This window comes from Struthio camelus, chromosome 2 (assembly GCF_040807025.1).
Source record: "Struthio camelus isolate bStrCam1 chromosome 2, bStrCam1.hap1, whole genome shotgun sequence".
NCBI lineage: Eukaryota > Metazoa > Chordata > Aves > Struthioniformes > Struthionidae > Struthio > Struthio camelus.
This window is the reverse complement of record NC_090943.1, coordinates 40,284,752-40,304,832: the sequence shown is the minus strand read 5'-3', so window position 1 is coordinate 40,304,832 and position 20,081 is coordinate 40,284,752. Positions and strand designations below refer to the sequence as shown.

The window sequence follows — 20,081 nt, the reverse complement described above, 5'->3', positions numbered from 1 at the left end:
GACATGCTGCATGTATAAGAAATGAGGAAAGTAAAGAGCTCTGCCCTGGAAATGGTCAAAAGGATGACTGAGGCTGATATCACTAGAGAAGCAAGGGTGGGGAAAGGAATCAGCATTTCACAAAACAAAGGAGGGAATGACTAATAGGAAAGGACAGATATATGAAGGACTTGAAAGCAAACACAAAAGATTGCATGTTGATAGGACGCAGTGGGATGAATCAGTGGGATTCAAAAAAAATGACAAGAAAGACAAATCATCTTAACAATCGTGTTTTGAATAGACTGGAAAAGGTTGCTGTCATTTTCAGAGAGGCATGGGTAATTAATTTGCACAATAATCTGAATAGAGAAAGAGATATGATTAAGAAATACATCAGAGGAGAATGTAATAAGATTATTACTATACAAATAAATAATAGGAACAATTTACACGCTGCTTTAAATGCGCAGGATGAGAAAATGGCCCCAAGTAACAAGCATGATTGAGCTTGTGGATGGTGATAATCACAGAAAACATGAATGGGAAATGTTTTCATGGGAAAGATAAAGAATTCAGATTAGGCCACATTAACTTTAAATTGACAGAAAGACAACCCAGTGGAAATACTGGAGAGAGATGCTAAACAATTGGACTGAGGGAGAGAGGACAGACCAGGAACAGAAGGAAAGGTATGAGAACCATCATTGGCATCAGGGTAAGTGAAGCCCAGCAATTCAATGAGAGACAAACAACTGAGAAGAGACGGGCAGGCACACAATCGCCAAGAATATCCAGAAAAGATACGCAGAAGGGCAAGAGAGGAGGAGGTAAAAAACAGCGAAAGGCCAAATAAATGAAAAACTAGGAAAAGACTCAAAAAAACTAAGGTATTCAGGAGGAAAGCAAGTGTGTCACTGTCAAAACGTCTGCTCTTTTCCAGAAAAGCTCTATTGTGTTTTTGCTTCAAATGATTGCTATATAAAAACCAGCAGATGAGATATGAATGCAAGTGAATATTATGGCTAAGGTGACGTGAAAAAAATGTGTGCCCTAAAGCTAAGTTCCCATGAGCACAGACACCTCATTAAGTGACCTCATTTTCAGAAGTGCTGAACATCCCGCAGCTCTGCCTGATTTGATTACATACTTTTTTGAAAGTGCCAGGCGCTCACCACTCTGGCTGACACTGCTGAGACCCCAGCAGAGTCCAGTGGATGGTCAGAATGTCAAAAAACATGTCCCTGACTTACGTGCTCAAATGATGACAAATAAACTTCACCTTTTTGCCTCATTTCTCCCCCCCTTTTTGAAAATTTCAAAACAGAATCCTATTTATACAGATATAGTTGACTGAAATAATAGATAAACAGACTTATTTAATACAATTGTGAGCAGTGACTGACATTGGACCCAGTCTATCTCTGCTCTCAGGATTTACACACAGGTCAGAGACAAACTCACTTTGATCAAAAAAGGCAACACTTTGAACAAAAGGATGCATTATTATTTTAGCCCTAAGAAAATTAACCTCATAAAACGTCAACTGCATACAAATGTATTATTGCTGCTTAGAGAACAGCATCAGACTGGAAGCAGCGTTTTGGTCCAGAAACAGATACAGATGAAAGACACAGCAATAATGCATACTTCATATTTGACCGAAATGCAGTAGTGCAATGGAAAAACCCAACACCCTTTAGTTGGCCCTTGAACAATCTTCAACAGTTTCCTAATTCAAACAGGTTGCCAGCATTCATAGCAGCGTAATCAATCTGAGAGCTAATAAAGTTAACAAGACTAAATGATTATCTAAATTCTAGAGGAATATTTCTTTGAGATGTAAAGTGGCTAGTTAGAATATGTATCTTGTCTTTTGTTCCAGGGAGAGAACGAGACTTGTCTCGTGGAATGAATGAGGGAAATTCTACAATACATTTTGGAAAGAACTGTCTAATTATGAAATCTATTCTGTGGAAGTAACAAAGCAGTGACACGCGAAAGCCTACCCTTCTGCCTCTGCTGCCAGGGAAGAAGGACTATCACCAATTTCTTCATACTTTTTTTATTCTGCAATGTGGCAGCAACTCAAAGTTTCTATTTTAACCTATCTATGATTCCTGTTCAGTTACGCTCCAACAGAGAGGAAAAATTCCTATCATTGCTTTTACAAAGCAGCAAAAAGACACACTGCCCTTCTGTCTGCAAATGCTTCACAGAGTTCTTTAGTTTTACCCCCTCGGCCTCAACTCAGTCAGAAATTTATGCATGTGCCAAACTTGAACGATATGTGCTGTCCCACTCCTGCAGGGTTACTCACACGCTTAGCCTAAGTGCATGGCTGAAAGAAGGCCTTAATTTCTGACAGATTTGAGATTCAGACGTTGTGCTGATTATTTGCTGCAGAGTAGAAGGCAAAGGAACTTTGTGAAGAGTTGGACCACAGCATTAACCAACGTTTCGCACCTTGCTGCTTTGCTGTCCTTCACATCAGCATACTCATCTCAGATAATGAAAATAAACATTAAAATGGCACTGACATTTGACATACTTGGCACATACCAATCTCAACAGTGATAAAAGGAGAAAACGAGTGGTTTTACATCTCCTCAAAACTCACAAACACGTGCTCTGTAGCTGGATGTCAAAATTTACTAAGCTGTTTCAGCAGCCAAAGAAATTGCCTACACGTGACAAGCAGCAGACACGATTCTTGTTTCTTCACTGAGAGGGCAGTGCTGTGCTGGAGCAGGTTTCCCAGAAAGGTAGCAGAATCCCTGGAGGTTTTCAAGACCAGCAAGATAAAGCTGATGATAAAGCCAGCTATAGCTGACAATAGTCCATTTCAGGTGGCAAGCTGGACTAGATAACGCCAGAGGTCCCTGCCAAACAACACTACTGTGATTGTTATCTTCCTTTGTTTCCTACCTCAGTGATGGTAAAAAGGCAAAATAGCATTCCATATAACATTTCTAACATACAACAGGCTACAAAAAGAAATCTGTTGTTGGTTATTTATTTATTTACCTATTACTGAGATAGAAATGTAATCAAATCAATTGCTTAGAGACTGGTGGCTGCTAGTTACTTTCCAACTCTTTTCGAAGTCCTTTGCTGGTAATATGAAATTACTCTTGCCATTTCTTTTTCCCTCTGTCTCCCAGAGCTGACAGAAAAAGTCTGAAAAACCTGGTAATCTCTGAAATGTATGTGCCTTCAAACAATTCTTCATAAACAAGTGAAGATCTTCCACATTAAAAACATCCATCTTTTCTGCAGAAGTTCAGCATAACTGTGACTCCTAGTACAGCTAAAACAACCTTATGAATTATGCCAAAGAGCCAGGCTTGGATTCTGAAAGCTGTTCCACTCTGTTTGGCATTTGCTCATGGATATGCAGAATACTGTTTATTTGAATACTTTGCCTGCATAAACAGGAAAATCTGCCTCTGTGAAGAAGCTAGGAGGATTGAAACCTTGGTTATTATGCCAATAAAAGACAACATGGTGCACATAAATTTATGCAAGACTTAAAAAAGAAATGAAAACTGTATGCAAAGTATCTTAATAGTATGTTAGCAAAATTAAAAACAACCTATTAGCTAAAATGTAATAATAGTAATTGTTTAATAGGTAAACACAAGCTGCTAGAAGTAAAATACAAAAGCTAAATTAAAACTGATACGACATAGCATTAGTTTGCATCATAGATTAATACTACCCCTGGACAGAATTTCCATAATTTACCAGATTAGGATTTTCCTAACAGAGTAAAGAAGCAGTTTTCACCTAACATTGCAATGAAAAACATATGTCTATGGCTAAGCAGTCTCAGCAGTAAATCTTTGTAATGTTAAACCACTATCTGCATTTTGGAACTGTGTAATTTTTTCCAAGGTCACTCACGCATGGAGTTCAGATGCTGAGGCCATGACTTTGTCTTTACCACAAAACTGGCATCCTACACATATTCAAATAGGATAGGCAATTATATATTCATATTCTATTAGTTCATGCTGCTTTCTTTTTTTTTCAAAGTTTCCTTGGACTATATGTAAACTATTAGGCAAATGTAACTTCCACTGCATGCATTAATTTGTCTGCTGCACCGCTGTGGTGACGAGGAGAAGGTAAGTAAAGGCATGTGCTCACTCCTTGACTTTTTAATGAAAACTGCCTTACTGCAAAAAGAGGCATCATCTGTCATTTGAAATTCTGGTCTCAGCAGAGTCAATGGGAGTTTTTCCATTGATTTTGAGTAACGTTTCTCTTCTAAAAAACAACTTCATGTGTCTACTTCTTGTACCAGCAAGGTACACTGGAATGGTCCAACTAAAATCAGTATAATCGTGTTGACTTTTAAGGAGGTTTCTCTTACATATACCAAATATTGCAATGAAAAATGTAAGTCTCTGGAAAACAGTGTTCTGTGAAACAATTTTTGTAATTTAACAGTGTGCTCAAATTTTGGATGAAAAAATCCCAATCCATTCTGAAGCAGTACTAGTTTTCAGCTGTTATTTTCAGGTAGCACACAGACAACGCCTTTGAAGTCAGTAAGGTAGTTAAATGTGCGTATAAGTGAAGTCAACAAGTTTAATCAAGTCTTTAAAATTATACTTGTACATGCATGTAACTACTGTGATCCCTGCCTTTGTAGTTCCATTTCTGTAAAGGCGCTGTACATAATTTGAAGTTGCCATTATAAAAGAGATAACTTTTGCTTAGGATAGTTTTGTATCTGAAAATAGTAAAAAAAAAAAAAAAAAAAAATCCAAAACAAAGCTACAGTTTCATTAAAGTTTCAGTAAAGGTTTAGTATAAAAATATAAAATGTACAGGCAATCTTTAATAAGGATTTTAAAAGCCAATGTTTTGTCTTAGATCAGTGCTACTTTACTAGAAAACACATTTAGAGCAAAGCAAAAAGAGCATCACATATGCATTTCTGCACCACGCTCTATGTAAATCATTTTTCCAAGGCTAGACAGGCATGTTCAAAGAACTGATAATGGTGTCTCCAACTTCTAAACCACCACTTCAAAATCAGCTTATAATGCTAAGGATCAAAAATATTATTATTTGAAAGTGATGTGGTGACCCATAAAAAAAGACAAGAATGCTTAAGTCTGACCTGTAGTAAACACACAAAGGATTAACCTCTACCTTTGAAATCCTTCCTGACAGCCGCAACAGAGAAAACAGGGAAGTCATGAAACCCAGGATCTGCCCACTAGAAAAGCAGCCCAGCGAATCTGTCACTGACAGCCCTGCTGCGCTTGCTCTACAGAGAAACAGAAAATGTCAGTTTTTGCTGTTGGCCCATGCATACCTACATACATATACCTAGTACATTTATGTCTTTTTTAAAATAAAGAAAGGGAAAAGACCTAACAATGACACTCTGGTAAGGTCATAAGATTATTCAAATCTCAGGTATACTCACAGTATGATTTCCATATTGGAGGCTGGTATTCTTCAGCATCTAAAATAGAAATAAAAAGGGAGAAAGAAATCAGTCAATTGGCCACCAGGTCAAACTGTCAGCATGCATTTTTCTGCTGAGACCTCAGCTTGTCAGCAAAATTCACATTTCTTTCCTCAGAGAGATGCTAGCTCATTTACAGAACACTTTTCTATGGGAGAGAATATAAATTACACCACTTGTGGAGCCAAAGTGCTTTTTTCCAAATTAATAAAATAAAACAGGAATTAATTTCTTACCTATTTGAGTTTCTTAACTCACCAGTATTCTTAGAATAATTAACCAAAATAATTACAGAGGGAATTTTTTATTTCCTTTACTTGGCATGATAAACAGACAAATCACTACCGATTTTCAATCAGGCTTCTAACCCCTCCATTAGCATTTTTAAAATAAGCATTAATGAATAATATATGCCTTAGCTAAAAAGATGCACAGCTCAGACTGGATTCTAATGTCCAGATCTGATAGTTCCAACAACAAGATGCAGTTACACTTCTTCAGCTGACAATAGTATGTAATTTGCATATTTTCCAAAAACTGCATCAGCAAAAATAATTTTAAAAAGTTAGAAAAAAGAAAGACGGGAAAACCTGCAACTGGAAACAGATGATGACTATTGCGCTTACCAACTGAAGGGACACCAAAAGAGCTGATATATTCTCTTAGCGCAAGTGTTATACCATGCTTCTGGGTTTAAATGTTTGTGTGTTTAAAAGTATAAATCTGTATGGCCTGAGCCAAAAAAAAAAAAAAAGTCAAGACCCAAGAGTACAAAAGCCTCTCTGGGGTTGGAAGGCAGGTGAGCACCACTCGATGGCCACAATGAGTATATGAGCCTGAAAGCCCCAGTCCTCAGGGAGCTTTCTAGCCGTAAGGAAGGTTGTTGCTTCAACGTCCAAAAATCTCAGCAAAGCTTAAAGCTTGAACTTTAAGAGTTAAATACACAGCTCCAAACAAGCTGCCATACACTGGCTGGAAAGGGCGGGGAACCATGTATATTAGTTTGGCTCTAAACTGCCTAGTTGCCAAACACTTTGAAGAGCCATTTATAGTGGGTATATCATTAACCTCCTAATACTGTGCAAGTTAATTAAGGTGTTTGTTGTTTACTAAACTTCTACTTAAGTTATGCTAATGAAATTCAATTACAGTCGCATAGATCATGCTCCCTCTCTATTTATATACACATAACCGCTTTAAGTATATCTGTGCAAAAGTTTGTTTACTAGGAATGTTAATCATTAGCTACCATCTGCCACTTTTAACTATATTGTTTTAAAGAAGGATAAAACCTAGCAGTTATCACAGTTATCGCCTGTAATAATATTCTGCAACAGTTTGCAGCTATATTGATTGGGAAACCCATTCAATTCCAGCTTCAACTAAAGCCACTTCACAGCTTTGCCAAAATTTTAAAGTGCTCTCAGACTAACAGAGTTATACCATACTCTGGCAATCCAAGAGTAATTAGCTTGCAAGTTCATTATACAAAAGGATTATTTTAAATTATCTGAAGCTATTCATGAGACCAGTGTAATTTATTCATGCAAGAGCAAACTAATTTTTTCTCCTCTCACATTATAATGGTAATATATTACTCAGTTTCTTCTATACATCTGTTGCTTCACATATAGTTCATCATAGCACAGTAATATTGTGTATTAAACCACTTTCTGATACTTCAGTATTACTGCAACAGAATTTCTGAATTTGCTTGTTAACTTAGATGTATTTTTTTGGTAAGATAAACATTGAGATAACACAAATATCAGTTTATCTGTATTTGTGACTTCAGAAAAGGAAATAATAGTTGTCGTTTTTTCATTGTTTCTCCCACTATTACCTGTTGCTATAGTCTTCCAAATTAATTAGAAAGAGCAAAGTAAATTGAACAATGAAAGTTGGTCTGTAAGTGGCCATAAACTGCTTCATTAGTTTTAGATAGACTGATGGTGTGGAAACACTGCAGTCTAGGTACAGAGCAATCATCTTGGACATAGTCATAACACAAAAACTCTTGATGATTATGCTAGACTTGTCATGGTTAATCTGTCAACCCAGGAAAGAACGAACAGGACCATTCCTCAATAGATAAAAAAATTCTTAAGGACAGCACACACAGTGGGAAAAAAAAGGGTCACTGAATCCATCTTCTCTTTTACAAGGCACTGCAATATTCCGTGTGATCCTTTCAGGTGATATCATGTTCTAAAGTCACAGAAGAAACACTGTATAGGCGATATTTTTAATACTGTTTATTGTCAAGCTACTGTGGATGACATCTGATGGCATACGTTTGTAGGGAAACAAAGAATAACTGGTTTAAATTCAACCCAGACACAGAGGTCATGCTTATGGATCAGGGAAATGTTGAACGGAATTCAGACATGGACCTCACGCCCCTGTTGCAGAAGGAAGGCAGAGGCTCCTTCGTAGGCATGGCCCATGCAAGAACAACGGTGCTGTTCCACGTGGCTGCCAGCCTGGAAATCAGCTGCAGGGTAGCAGGGCAGCAATTACCACGACTGAAAAACCAGAAAAATATACCAACTTTCCTCCTTGTATGCAAAAGGACGTAGGACTCCCATCCAGGATGACTAGTTTAGACTAAACTTCAGCTGTTCACAAGTCAGAGCTCAAATGAGATAAATCCTACCTGAGCACATTGGACTACTATTCGTCCTTTCTTGAGATTTCTGTTCTACTTCATTTTTTATATTATTCCTCTTTTACTGTAAAGTAGGTCAACTATGAAAACTGTCCACCACTGTCCATCACCAAGCCTAATACAGCAGGATCACTGGAGCACAGAACTTGCCAATAGCAGTTTGGGTGGTCAGCTCAGTTACGTCACGATACGTCAACTCCCCCACAACTTCTGTCTTCGCTTCTGCACACGGTAGCGAACTCAGCAAGGACCACAAACTTCCTGTCTGATGTACTTAATAAAAAATGAATCAGTCAATAAATAAATAAATCAGACTTGGCATCAGTGAGAAGTACCCTATGCTGATCTCCCATTAAATTATCTTCTTAACGTGAACTTTGATCACACTTATCACAACTGCGATAGGCAGTATGTGGAAAAAAAGGCTCACTGGCATATTCTTAGGTGACAAAACAGGATCTCTCCTGCTGCTGTTTTCTTGAAGGATTCACACTTTCAACAGTGATTTGTTGTCTAAATTCAGGAAACGAACCAGCTAAAGATAAGATCGAAAGCAGTCGCCACAGGAGAAACAGGGAGCACAAAATGAGTATCAGGTCTCAGCAAAATGTTACAGGGCCAGCTATGACACACCTCTGCGAGTTTAGAGACTCACTGTGAAAGAATTACATAATGCCCAGAAGTTCACGCCTGGTTAGGTTGTTTCAAGTCTTACCTGCACTTTATCAGAAAAGATTAACAAAACCAGAAAAACTAAGATGCATTCATTCCTCTCCCAAACTGGAAAGAGCAGAACTGGGAAAAAAATAAGAAGCTAGCATGCAGAACATTAGAGACAATATTATCTATCAAAAGCTTAGAAATATAACAATTTAGAAGGTGAATGTTTGTCAGAGCTAAGTATATAACTAGAAGTCGGTTAAACATTAAGGAGAAAGACAGACTGAATGGTGAGTGCTGACTCTTGGGCAATATTCCAGCTACCCAAAGGTTTCTCACTGCATCCTAATATAGTCATAATGGACAGAAAAAGATACTGTAGAAAACTGGCAAACCAAAAGTGATACTGTGGAACCGGAAAGCGGGAATAAGGAAAAGCAGATTAGTTCTTCCCTTATTTGCTTTACTCTTCACAGGGCAGAAAGAGGATGAAAAGCATCTTAGGAATGAATTTTTTTCATAAGGCTGATGGATCAATGTAATAGCTGAATAAAAGTAGAAAGACTACAGTAAAAAGACCATTGAAAAGTTGGCAAAGCTTTAAGCAATCAGATTAAAAGTAAAATTATGCAAGTTTTTTTTTTAAGAAATACGAAGACAGAAGACTTTCTGTAAGCGATGCTTGCAAACGGCTAATACTTAGAGTCAGGCTTAAATAATTTCTGAAAAAAGGAGCCTTATGTTAATGATTCAAGAAACAAAGTTATTGATGGACTTCAAGTCTCATTTTTCACCCTGCCTGGCTCTATACCAACCATATATCAAAGGCCATCTTTTTGGATGTGGTTGTGAAAGACGTTGCAATGTCACATAACACTTTCTTAGGATGAACTGCTTTTTGGCACTTCCTCATGCTTTGGGAAGACGATGGTTTAACGTCAACATTTGATTCTTTGTACTACTGCCACCGGAACTGGGCAAGCTAAAGCAGATCTAATATGATAATTGTCAGGCTAAACCTTTGAATCTTTTGACTACTAAGACTAATAATGCACTGGAAAGAGGAAAACTCTCTTTTACAGGGAAGATCAGAAATTATGTCACACCATTAAGTATTTCTGATTTGTAAGTGACATTTCTAAATCTAAGGGGAAAAGTAACATCCTTCAGTACTGTAGCTATATGCCATGCCCAGTAATAGATATTCTAAAAAGCATTAATGATTCCTGCAGTAGTAAATATTTAAGCTGCACAGTAGCAAGACAGCTTGATCAACAAAAAGGTCACCGTAACTCTCTGCTAGTTTCCTCACAGTCACTAGGAAAGAGGAGGAAAATAATTTTTTTGTCTTTGGCCTCAGTATCGGATTATAAAAAACAATCCGCACTTCACCCTGGAAGTACTGCCTCAGCCTGGACTTTCTGCTATCATTGTTTGAACTTTAGACTTCCTTTCCAGTAATGACTAATTTTAAAACCATGACTTATATGTGCAGTGATGAGGAAGAACCAACCAGGAAGCCACTGTGCAGATTAATGATTCACCAGATGAACAAGTCTAGTTACTGATTTTTTCAGCTTCTATTGTTATTTGCAGGACCAAGACTAATAAAAATTATTATTTTAATACCTTTTGTTTGCTTCCCTTAAAAAGATCATGCAGTTTCCATATACAGCACTTGCATTTTTATAACTTTGTTTTCAAAACATGCGTGTATGTTATTAAATACATTTTTCTTATTTTTATATATGGAATTATATATATAAGGATAAGATATAACAGTTGATCAAAAGGCCATGATATGAACAGTATTTGTATTCTTTAGAGACATGTATTTTTTCTTTTCTTTTTCTTCAAACAATCAGAATTATATTATAGAGTTGACTAGAATGGGGATGGAGATTAAAGTGAAAGAATAATAAGGGAGCTTCCTCGATAAGGCCAGTTCTTTTTCAACACATAAATCATCACTGCATTATTTAATTTCCACTGTGTGCTTAACACTTAGCAATTACTGAATTTTTTTTTTCATCTTATCTGAACCCCTAATGGCTAGAATGGTGGATGGTGAATGGTTACTTTCATTTGTTTTACCCTCCCTCTCTCACCAATTAGTATATATGTGTACACAATTATCTCACATTGCAGTAATTTTGCAAACTACTTTAAATAGGCAGCTTTCTTCTGTGTTTGCTTTTCATTTGGCATATTCATTTAGGCGTATTGCTTGCTTATATTATATACAGTAACTGTCCTTACAAGCATGCCTGAGTACACTTTGAGAAAGAACATTCTTTTTAATTTAAGTTTTAAATAATCATACTGTCAAATGAGAACCTCACTATGACTCCTAAAAACTCGGTGTGCCTTTGAAGAGCAAAATTAATTCCCTCACAGTTAATAATTAGTGATGTAGCTGTTGAAATATTTCAGTGTGTCATAAACTCTGTTTAATGTTTCATTCAGAATGCACATTGCCTATAGAGAAGCCAGTAGATGCCAGCTTTACTGCCAAAATTTCTCTTCACCAGTACATGGATAGCTCAAATACGGAAACATCCTTCAACTTCTATTTTAATGAGACCCTTCGACTTTCAGCATAAGGCACAGAAACAGAAATTATCAAATTGTTCATTTATTTGCAACATAGTTTTTAATTCGTATACTAATTCAAATTTTGGGTGCTTCCCACAGTGCTGTTCTCAAAAAAAAAAAAAACAAAAACCCAGTGATAATGTATAATTTAAAATGTCAAAAAATGTTCACAAAAGGGGTGGAGCTCTATCCTGCACAGTAATTAGGCTGAAACGGTAAGCTGTAATAAGTACAGTATAAAATGACAGCTATTTTGTATCTTTTGCATTTGCCTCTCATAAACTTGCTATTAGAAACTACTGCTGTAAATTCAGCTCTTTTCATCCATTCTACTAATCAGAATCTTTCTAAATTGCGCTCGCTCTTGCTCTGGCTTCAGAGTTCAAAACAGTATCTCTTCACTGCGATACAGGTGGACAGTTCCATGAGTAATTTTAATACATACATCTGTTTTACTAAAGTGCAGATGAAAGATTGTGTAAATATGTAAATTTAATAATTAGGAGAGTTATCAAGTATGAAATGACAAAATATTACTTGAAATAAGTGAACTGATAGGTGAATTGCTTTCCAAAAGATCAAGGAGATTTGAATTATTTGAGTTCATAGTTAAATTTGGAGAACAAAAGCTTAAAGGGCCACGTTCTGCGACTGGTGAGTGTCGTTCAGTTATGACCATCCAATCATAGCAATATTTCATTTAATTAAAAAATCTGCCTTTCTATTCTGCAAAAATTGTAAAGAAAATCGTAAAGAAAACTGTTGAAAGATAGAATCCTACCTATCAAGAATTTTGAAATGGAGGGAAGGAATAAACACAATTCTCAATAGCCATAGGAAATACGGAAAAGGGAAGGGTATTTGTACAATACTACTTTTATTCTTTCTTAGGGCCAATATGTAGGGCCTATGAAATAAAATTAAACAGGTTCCTCCAGAGAGCAAATCACAGCACCCGACAGAGGTGCAATGTTAGCTGATGTGAATATTCTGAATGTTTTAAATATTTTCAGGGAAATGTATATGGTTTAAGCGTGCATAGCGGTATTCACTCTACCTAACCTTAGGCAGATAAGTCCTTTTTAATACTGAACCACTTTGAAACTATTTGACTTCTAATGGCATTTAAGAGTCTCTGTGTCATTTAGGTGCTTTTGAATATTTTGTTCACGCAGCAGGAATTAAGGATTTCCTAATCCCAGTCATTAGAGCTTTGTGTTAATAAACAAGAAGGAAAATGCAGGAAGAAAAAAAAAAAAATCACAAAATATGTCCTTCACACTTGATTGCCAGACATCTGTTTTAGTTAATGGTTGCCACTAAATTTAATCTTGTCACCAAAAATTAAGCCTCAATTCTTGTTAGCATTATCTATTTTAAAAGTAAAGCCAGCATAATTAAAATATAACATATTTATTTTCACATTTTCATATTTTTTAATCTAGACACCAGAGGTATCAAGAAATTAAAATGGCAAAATTTAAAATTAGGGCTCTGAGAGACTGACATTTCATTGGTAGGAATAAATGCACGACATAAATTAAATCACATTATTACATTAGCAGAACTCATATCTTATGCAGATATACTTTTGCTTCTAACTAATGACCAGTTAGTTCTTGGCAAAAAATCATGACCAGACAATCAGTTGGCATAGAAGAGAACAGCTCCACTAAGGTAATTTCATCACTGTGCAGAATGTGGCACTTTATTTTCAGTCATCTACTTAAGGCAATTTAAAAAAACAGCAAAAAGTCAACTATCCGGCCAGTGATCCCTGGACTCTACCGAGCAATCCATGCACTATATGAAAAGGCTGAATTAATTGCAAAAATACCCAAAAATGCCATTAAAAGGGTCACCGTGATCATGGTAAAGTATTTCTGAATGTGCTGAAATAGTGCCAGCACGTTCCCTGTTCCAGAAACACTCTCATAAATTGACATGATGCCCGTTTATCTGGCTTGTCAAAAAGAGTCAGTCCATTTCCTGAAAACGTATTAACCTTTAGCAAAATCCAAATCATTGCTTTTGGTAACTCTGTTATTTTCGACATGTGTCATTCTACCATCTCTCCAAACAATGGCACAAACGTTTTCTTTTGACTATTCAAAGGTATATAAGAGGTGGTCGCATTCCTGTAGTTGATTAAGGAAGCTCTCCAGCAGCTTCTCAGAGATCATCTCAGGCTTTCCCACCTAGCCTCATATTCACATTTTTATGAACAAATAAATATAAGTATTTTTAAAGGCCAAAACTGCAGATTTAGAATTAAACGGCAACCTAGTAATTTCTATCAAGAATTTAAGTTGGTAATTCACAAAGATCAGAAAATACACTGTACTCAGTCCTGGGCTACTCACGTATCAGGAACCATGCTGAACTCTGCAGCCTAAACACAGTTTCGAGCCTCGGACATTAGAGACGAAAACTACTGTGCCATGCAGAGCATGCTTAATGACCTTAAGAAGAGTAAAAGGCTGGCAAATAATTAGGGCTCTGGCTTCCTTTACAGATCCTGTAGTATCTGCTGCAATATTTGCTTCTATGCATACTTTTTTTTTGGTGGACAGTTTTGTCTAAGTGTGTCAATTACATTCAAAGCCAGCTGAATTATTATTTTATGTAAACTTAGCTTCTGGATCCTCAGCTTATTTTTTAAAAAATAGTTTTGATTAATCAATGCCAGCTATTACCGAGGCACCCATCTTCTCTTCAAACATGTTGTAAAAATGGACAGAGATGTCGCAAGTCTTTTTTATTATATTGCTACCCACACATCTAACTGCTTCCCTAGTACTGCTTTTCCTACAGTTAACAATTTTGATCTAAATAATAAAATGTTTATCTTCTTCTTAAATTTAAGTTCCATAATAATATTTTTATGTTGACAAGATTCTTATGTCGTAAAAAGGTCTATCTAACTATACGTTCCTCCCTGCAATCTTAGTACTAAAGCAGTTATACCTAATATTACTTTAAAACGGTTAGCAACCTATCATAGACCATTTCCTCTCGGAAGAGCCTAGTTTATGTATTGTTTTCTTACTCGGGAGGAACTCTAATTGCCCTGCAGAGGTCTGTAATTCTTCCAGGAGCTTTTTACTACTGCTTGGCACTTTTACCGTTGATAGCGAGTTCTTACAGTATCGCAGAGCTGCAAAACGCCTTGTACGAAACACTATAAAACTTAATACACTTGGATCTCCTGCAAGTTTTATCAAACTAACCAGCACGGCTGTGCAAAATATCCTGACGCCTGGGCACGGGTGACAGCTCAGCTTTATATAGCCTCTTTGACTACATTTTCTCTAGAGAAACGCTGGGCTTAATGGGACGTCATTTGAGGCAAATCCCATGTTCCTGTCACATGGTAACCGACAAATCAAAACGCATCCAGAATAGCACTCCGAGGACAGACTGGCAGCCTGAGATGCGCTAGTGCCTCCAGCGGCACTGAGCGGGAGGACAGAAATTAGCCGCCCTTGATGTGTAAAGGAAAGCGCAACTGCAGTCTCGTTAAAATTCTGATTTCCCGATTTGCAACTTTTAAAGATGCATACAGCACACAGGAATTCTGCTTTTAAGTACTTCAGAACACGTGAAGCTTCTTTACAAGTGATAACTAAATGCAAATGAAGTGAAAACAAAATCATTCCCAGAGTAAAAATGGATTTTTTGTCTGTATAATCAGAGATCAGCTGGTTTTTTGTTTGCTTGTTTGTTTACACAAAGGCAGCCAAAACCATAATATTTCCTGATAACCCTTTTGGAATTGTTCTCCACCTTTGTAGAGGTCACAAGGAAAATTTGTTTCTTAAAAGACTATTTGCCACATATCTTGTAGATACACTCAGAAGGCTGTCAAGCCAGTACCTAAAAGCTCATCTATCGGATCTTTGATCATAAACTTAGTTTAGCTCACAGTAAGGAAAAAAAAAATCTCCCTTTATTTTTAAAGATATGCACAGGTGCTGCAATTTTGAACAAACCCTCTGACTCATCTCACTAAAACACTTTGTTTAAAGTCAATTAATGAGGAATAGGGTTATAGTTTCGGCACAATAATACAGAACACATTTCATGGTAGAAGTGCAGGAAAAAAAAGTAATATTCATCAAAAGATTAGCAAATATGTTTGCTACAGGCTTACAGCAGTTAAGTAATAATCAACCTATATTCAATGCAGTATCAATAATCAAGCACACCTGCTACTTTGATTTATTTCTTCCAAATGCTACAGTCTCAAATTTAGACCCCCTCTTGTTTTCTTTTTCTGTTGGCCAATATCTGCAGCCGATTTGCATGAGCTAGCATAGCCTTCTCTTTGAATAGCAAATGAGTCAGAATTCCTTTAAATGGACATAATCATAGCTGTGACCTAATCACAGCCTTAAATATTGAGCCAGACCGAATGCACTGCAGAACTCCCGAAGCCACTTTGTCCACGTGCCTGCATTCCCAGAGCACGTACAAAGATATCAGACTGCTGACAAATCAATAGCTATGGACACAAAAAAGACTTTTTATATCTATTGTTTCCTAGTAATGTAATTAACAGGAGCTTTGTTCCTCTGGTAAAACACTAGTTTTCATCTAACAAAACATGGTTCATATTCAATTTTTTTTTTAATTTACAAAGAAAGAACGTGTCTATTCATGCTCAAAGACTCAAAACTGCCAGCACAGGTAGATTAATGTTACTCTAGAGTACAGAGAAGGGAAAATAAAGCACACTCAAGTCAATCCTCCAGAAAGAATCGGTAAATCTCCAAAGGGATACGCTGCATTTTTTAAGCTGAAGGAAATGGTTTGTGCTGAGCAAGAACTGCAAGCCTCAATAGTAACTGCCATTCTGCACTTCTCCCATCTCAGGAGACAGGGGAGCCAGGTAAAACGATGAGCTGGTATTCTCATTGCCAGCACCACTAGAGCTAGGATGGATGTTAAATCTTGTAAAACACCAACACAGGAGAAAAGTTTTTTAGATTTTCATACTTTTCCTTTGAGTTTGTTATAACACTCAGCAAAGCCTCTCACAGCTTGTCAGATTATTCTTATAGCTAAATCTTGCAAAATACAGATTTTCTTGAGGACCCAGTAGCTGAAGTTGCTGGTTTTCTGTGGGTTCATTTAGGAATACCAAAGGTTTGTAACTAATGACTGAGACGGCGTGCTCTCCCTCAAACCACTCCAAACGAAAGTTAAGGTTTTGCCAAGTTTTTGCTTCATTCCGTCAACATGATTTGATGCTCACAGTGAGACAGTGAGCAACTATGCCAGCTTCGGGCACCAGGAACTGTAAAAATATTGTAAATTATGAAATTTATACTTATTTTAAACTTTTACTTCTTCTTATGCTCGTTATTTTCAAGGAGACTTAGTGATAAATCAGGCCGAGAGAGTAAATATGCCTGCTGATGACAGCAGAAAATAGACCTGAATATTAAAAAGAAACACATCTCAAACGGCAAGAACAGTGAGAAATAAAACCAATTTTTAAGATAAAAGCTAACCAGACCACTTACTATTGCTGTCTGATAGCATTCAATATAACTTGAAATTCATTCATGTGCTAGGTAATGTAAATACAGTGCATATATACAAAATTAATTCTAGTAATTTCTACATCAGAAACATCTACTGAAAGAGGAGAATAATTATAAGGCAGTCTCACCCATCTGTGCAAAAGGCACAGCAAAACCAGTCTAAACCTCAGAGAAATAATTATCCCATGAGACTCACACCTCCTGGGAATGCCCATTATTGCCTTAGGAGAGCATAAAACTGACAACTATGCAGAAAGACCTCTAGAGCAATTTTGGCTTAGCTCTACTGCCTATCTTACTGTGTCATCTGCTCAGAATATCTACCAGCTTCCAGCTAACTTCCCAATATTATAGCTCATTTTTACAAGTTAGCTGTAAATGCTTCTTTTACAGCATATCATTTTAGTAACAGACTGTTTGAAAAACGCTTATGCATCTCAAATAAAAGGCTATTCAAATTTAAATGCTTTTATAGAGTAATAATATTTAATTTAGATCTGCCTAGTACCTGCTGATTGCTTAGTCAGATTAGGTGGAACTCCAACTGAGACAGTAGCAAAGTATTTTATTATCATTAAATAGTCTCATTGTGGCAGCATTTGGAACCCAAAATCAAGTTTGGTGTTGTGTCCAACTGCTAACGTGTACAGTTTAAAAATAAAACACAACAGTTGCTGACCTAAAAGTGTTTGCGATTACAGTGTATGGCATGCATTCAACAGATAAAAACAAAAGGGATGGAAAAGCAAAAGGGTAACAGGAGGGCTATCCATGTCAGAGTAGCAGGTATCAGTCACAGTGCATCCTCCCTGACCTATTAAGTGAATAGCTTCATCTGAATTTAGCACAGAAGATGAGGGTCTTAAAAAAAAAAAATTTAAGAACCATAGAGCAGCATGTAAACGCACTAAGGACAACTTCATCTGATATATTATTATATTAGGAAGCATCATTTATAAATGTTAACAAAAATGGTAGAGATTCAGTTCCTCTTCAGAGCATGAGAAAAAATAACCTCAGTACATTTATGACACATTTTTATTGAAGTGACATACCACATAAGTAACAAAATATCCTGGATCAAGGTTTTTTAATAACTTATTTCTACTGAACAGTAAATTATTCAAAAGGAAATTGCAGCTCACATGGAGAATATCCTTCCCTGTTTAATGCGCACAAGACTTTGCTGTGTTCTCAAAGACATGCCTATCCCCTATTGCTTAACAGCCTGATTTCAGTATATCGTTTTATCTGATGCCAGCCAATTTACTTACACTGCTGCTGTGCAAAATCTAGTTCAGGGTCCCCCCCAACTGGTAAACGTTTCCAATAGAGAAACGCTTCTTTCTTTTATGCATGCTGTAAAATAATTTATGGTCTAGTAAAACCACATTTCCTCCCATTTTCTCACTCATTTAGGTAACAAAAATCAGTCCCCATTGGAGTGAGCAAGCCAGATTTGAAAGCAGTCATGTATATCTGATGAGGCAACACAGGCACACTATTGATGCCCTCAGACAGTGAAATTCAGGAGAATGCTGAGTTTTGTCACAGACAATTTATGGTGACATAACAGCTTGCTAAAAGGAGATTTGAAATGTGAGCTTCCATCTAAGGACTCAGTGGTCATGTGCAAAAGCACTAATGAAATATCAAAGTGAGGTGCTTCATGATCATCAGTTGCAAATCACACCACCTCGAGAAATGTATTACAGGTGCCTTTAATAGAGTAAGAAAGATTTTATGAATGCTAATCTCAAAACACTCACTTGAAAATGCTCCAATGGCTTTATAATAATGGAAAAGATGACTGATTAAGTGCCAAAGTGGTTTGATGCCAACTCTGAAGAAAGCTTTTGCAGCTTTCATAATTTCTCTTAAAACAGACATCAACTTTAAGTTGCAGCCCTTCAAAACACAGGTGTCCTTTTGCACCAGTTTTGCCTGTGATTTCAGAGCTGTGCCCTGACTACTGCTGTGATTGTACAGGCATATTACATTATAGCAGGCATATTACTTTTTGCATATCCTAGACCAGTGCACTACATCCCTGCACCATTAGTTCTACATCTAAACCATCTTCTATTTGGTCTTCTGTTCAATAGCTTACAAATACTCATATGGTTTATTTAAGAGATGCTGCAAAGTACATATTAGCTTTAAATTTAGCAGAAGATGAATGTAAGTAGGAATGAAGGCGCGTTACCAGTCCTAAAGGGACTTTTTTTTACCTGCTAGGAGGTAAAAAAGGAGTGCAACCTAAAACCAGGTGAGATCCCAGTGATGTTTGATACTGAAATTTTTACCAAGTTCTAAGTGACAAACTTTGGCTGATATAATTATCATTGCTCCACTGACTGTAGTAGGATGGGCGTGATCTATTACAATCAAAGAGCTGTCCAGAATTATATATAAGCATCCCGAGCTCAGGAGCACTTAGTCCCAATGGCCACGATATTAATACAGCAGATGGTTCTCACGTTCCTCTCAGTAATCTTAGTATCAATAATTAGAATGTACTCTTTTTCACATTGAAGTAACAAGAGCTCACATTTAACGATTTTAATAATTTTATGCAGGCACTACATAATAGCAACCAGAGCCTGCCACTCACTGATCTGTCCCTGACAGTCCAGGATTCTTGCCTTCCAAAAGGCATTTGATTTTTGCATCCATGCCCAGATCTGTAGAAATATTCACCTATGTCAGGATTTGCACGAACCGCCAAAGTGGTAAAGATTAAAATGACCTACACAACTGCAGAAGTATATTCCTGAGCTTCTCAAACCATCTACTGGATGAATGCAGATCTTGCTGATCACTGAAATATCTAGCCTGGTAAGAAACGAAAACCTATTCAACCTCTTAAAAATGCCAAGCTAAAAAACTACCAAAATCTCAGGCTAGAAGCAGTATCAAGCATTTTTAAATTCAAATTCTGCTTAAAACCAATTTCGCCATCACTAAATATTGTGAAGATAATCTCCTTTCAGAACTGAAACCTCTATCTTTGTCTATAATCAAAGAAAAACACAGCAGCCCTGACGAAAGACCACTACTACAGAATCAGATTTTAAAATGGATCCATTCTCTAGCGGTTACATTTAAGCTGAAAAGGTTCGTCAGGATCCTTCTCAATATG

At 36.8% G+C, this 20,081-nt stretch overlaps 1 protein-coding gene across 1 annotated transcript in view; it reads right to left on the bottom strand.

Annotated features, from left to right (window-relative positions):
• The window catches only part of CHN2 (chimerin 2), a 167,226-nt gene that overhangs the window by 94,118 nt on the left and 53,027 nt on the right, over positions 1 to 20,081 (bottom strand). Inside the window, exon 2 of the mRNA XM_068935251.1 lies at positions 5,426 to 5,464. Within this exon, the coding sequence (XP_068791352.1) occupies positions 5,426 to 5,464 (39 nt within the window). The remainder of the gene's footprint in view (positions 1 to 5,425; positions 5,465 to 20,081) is intronic.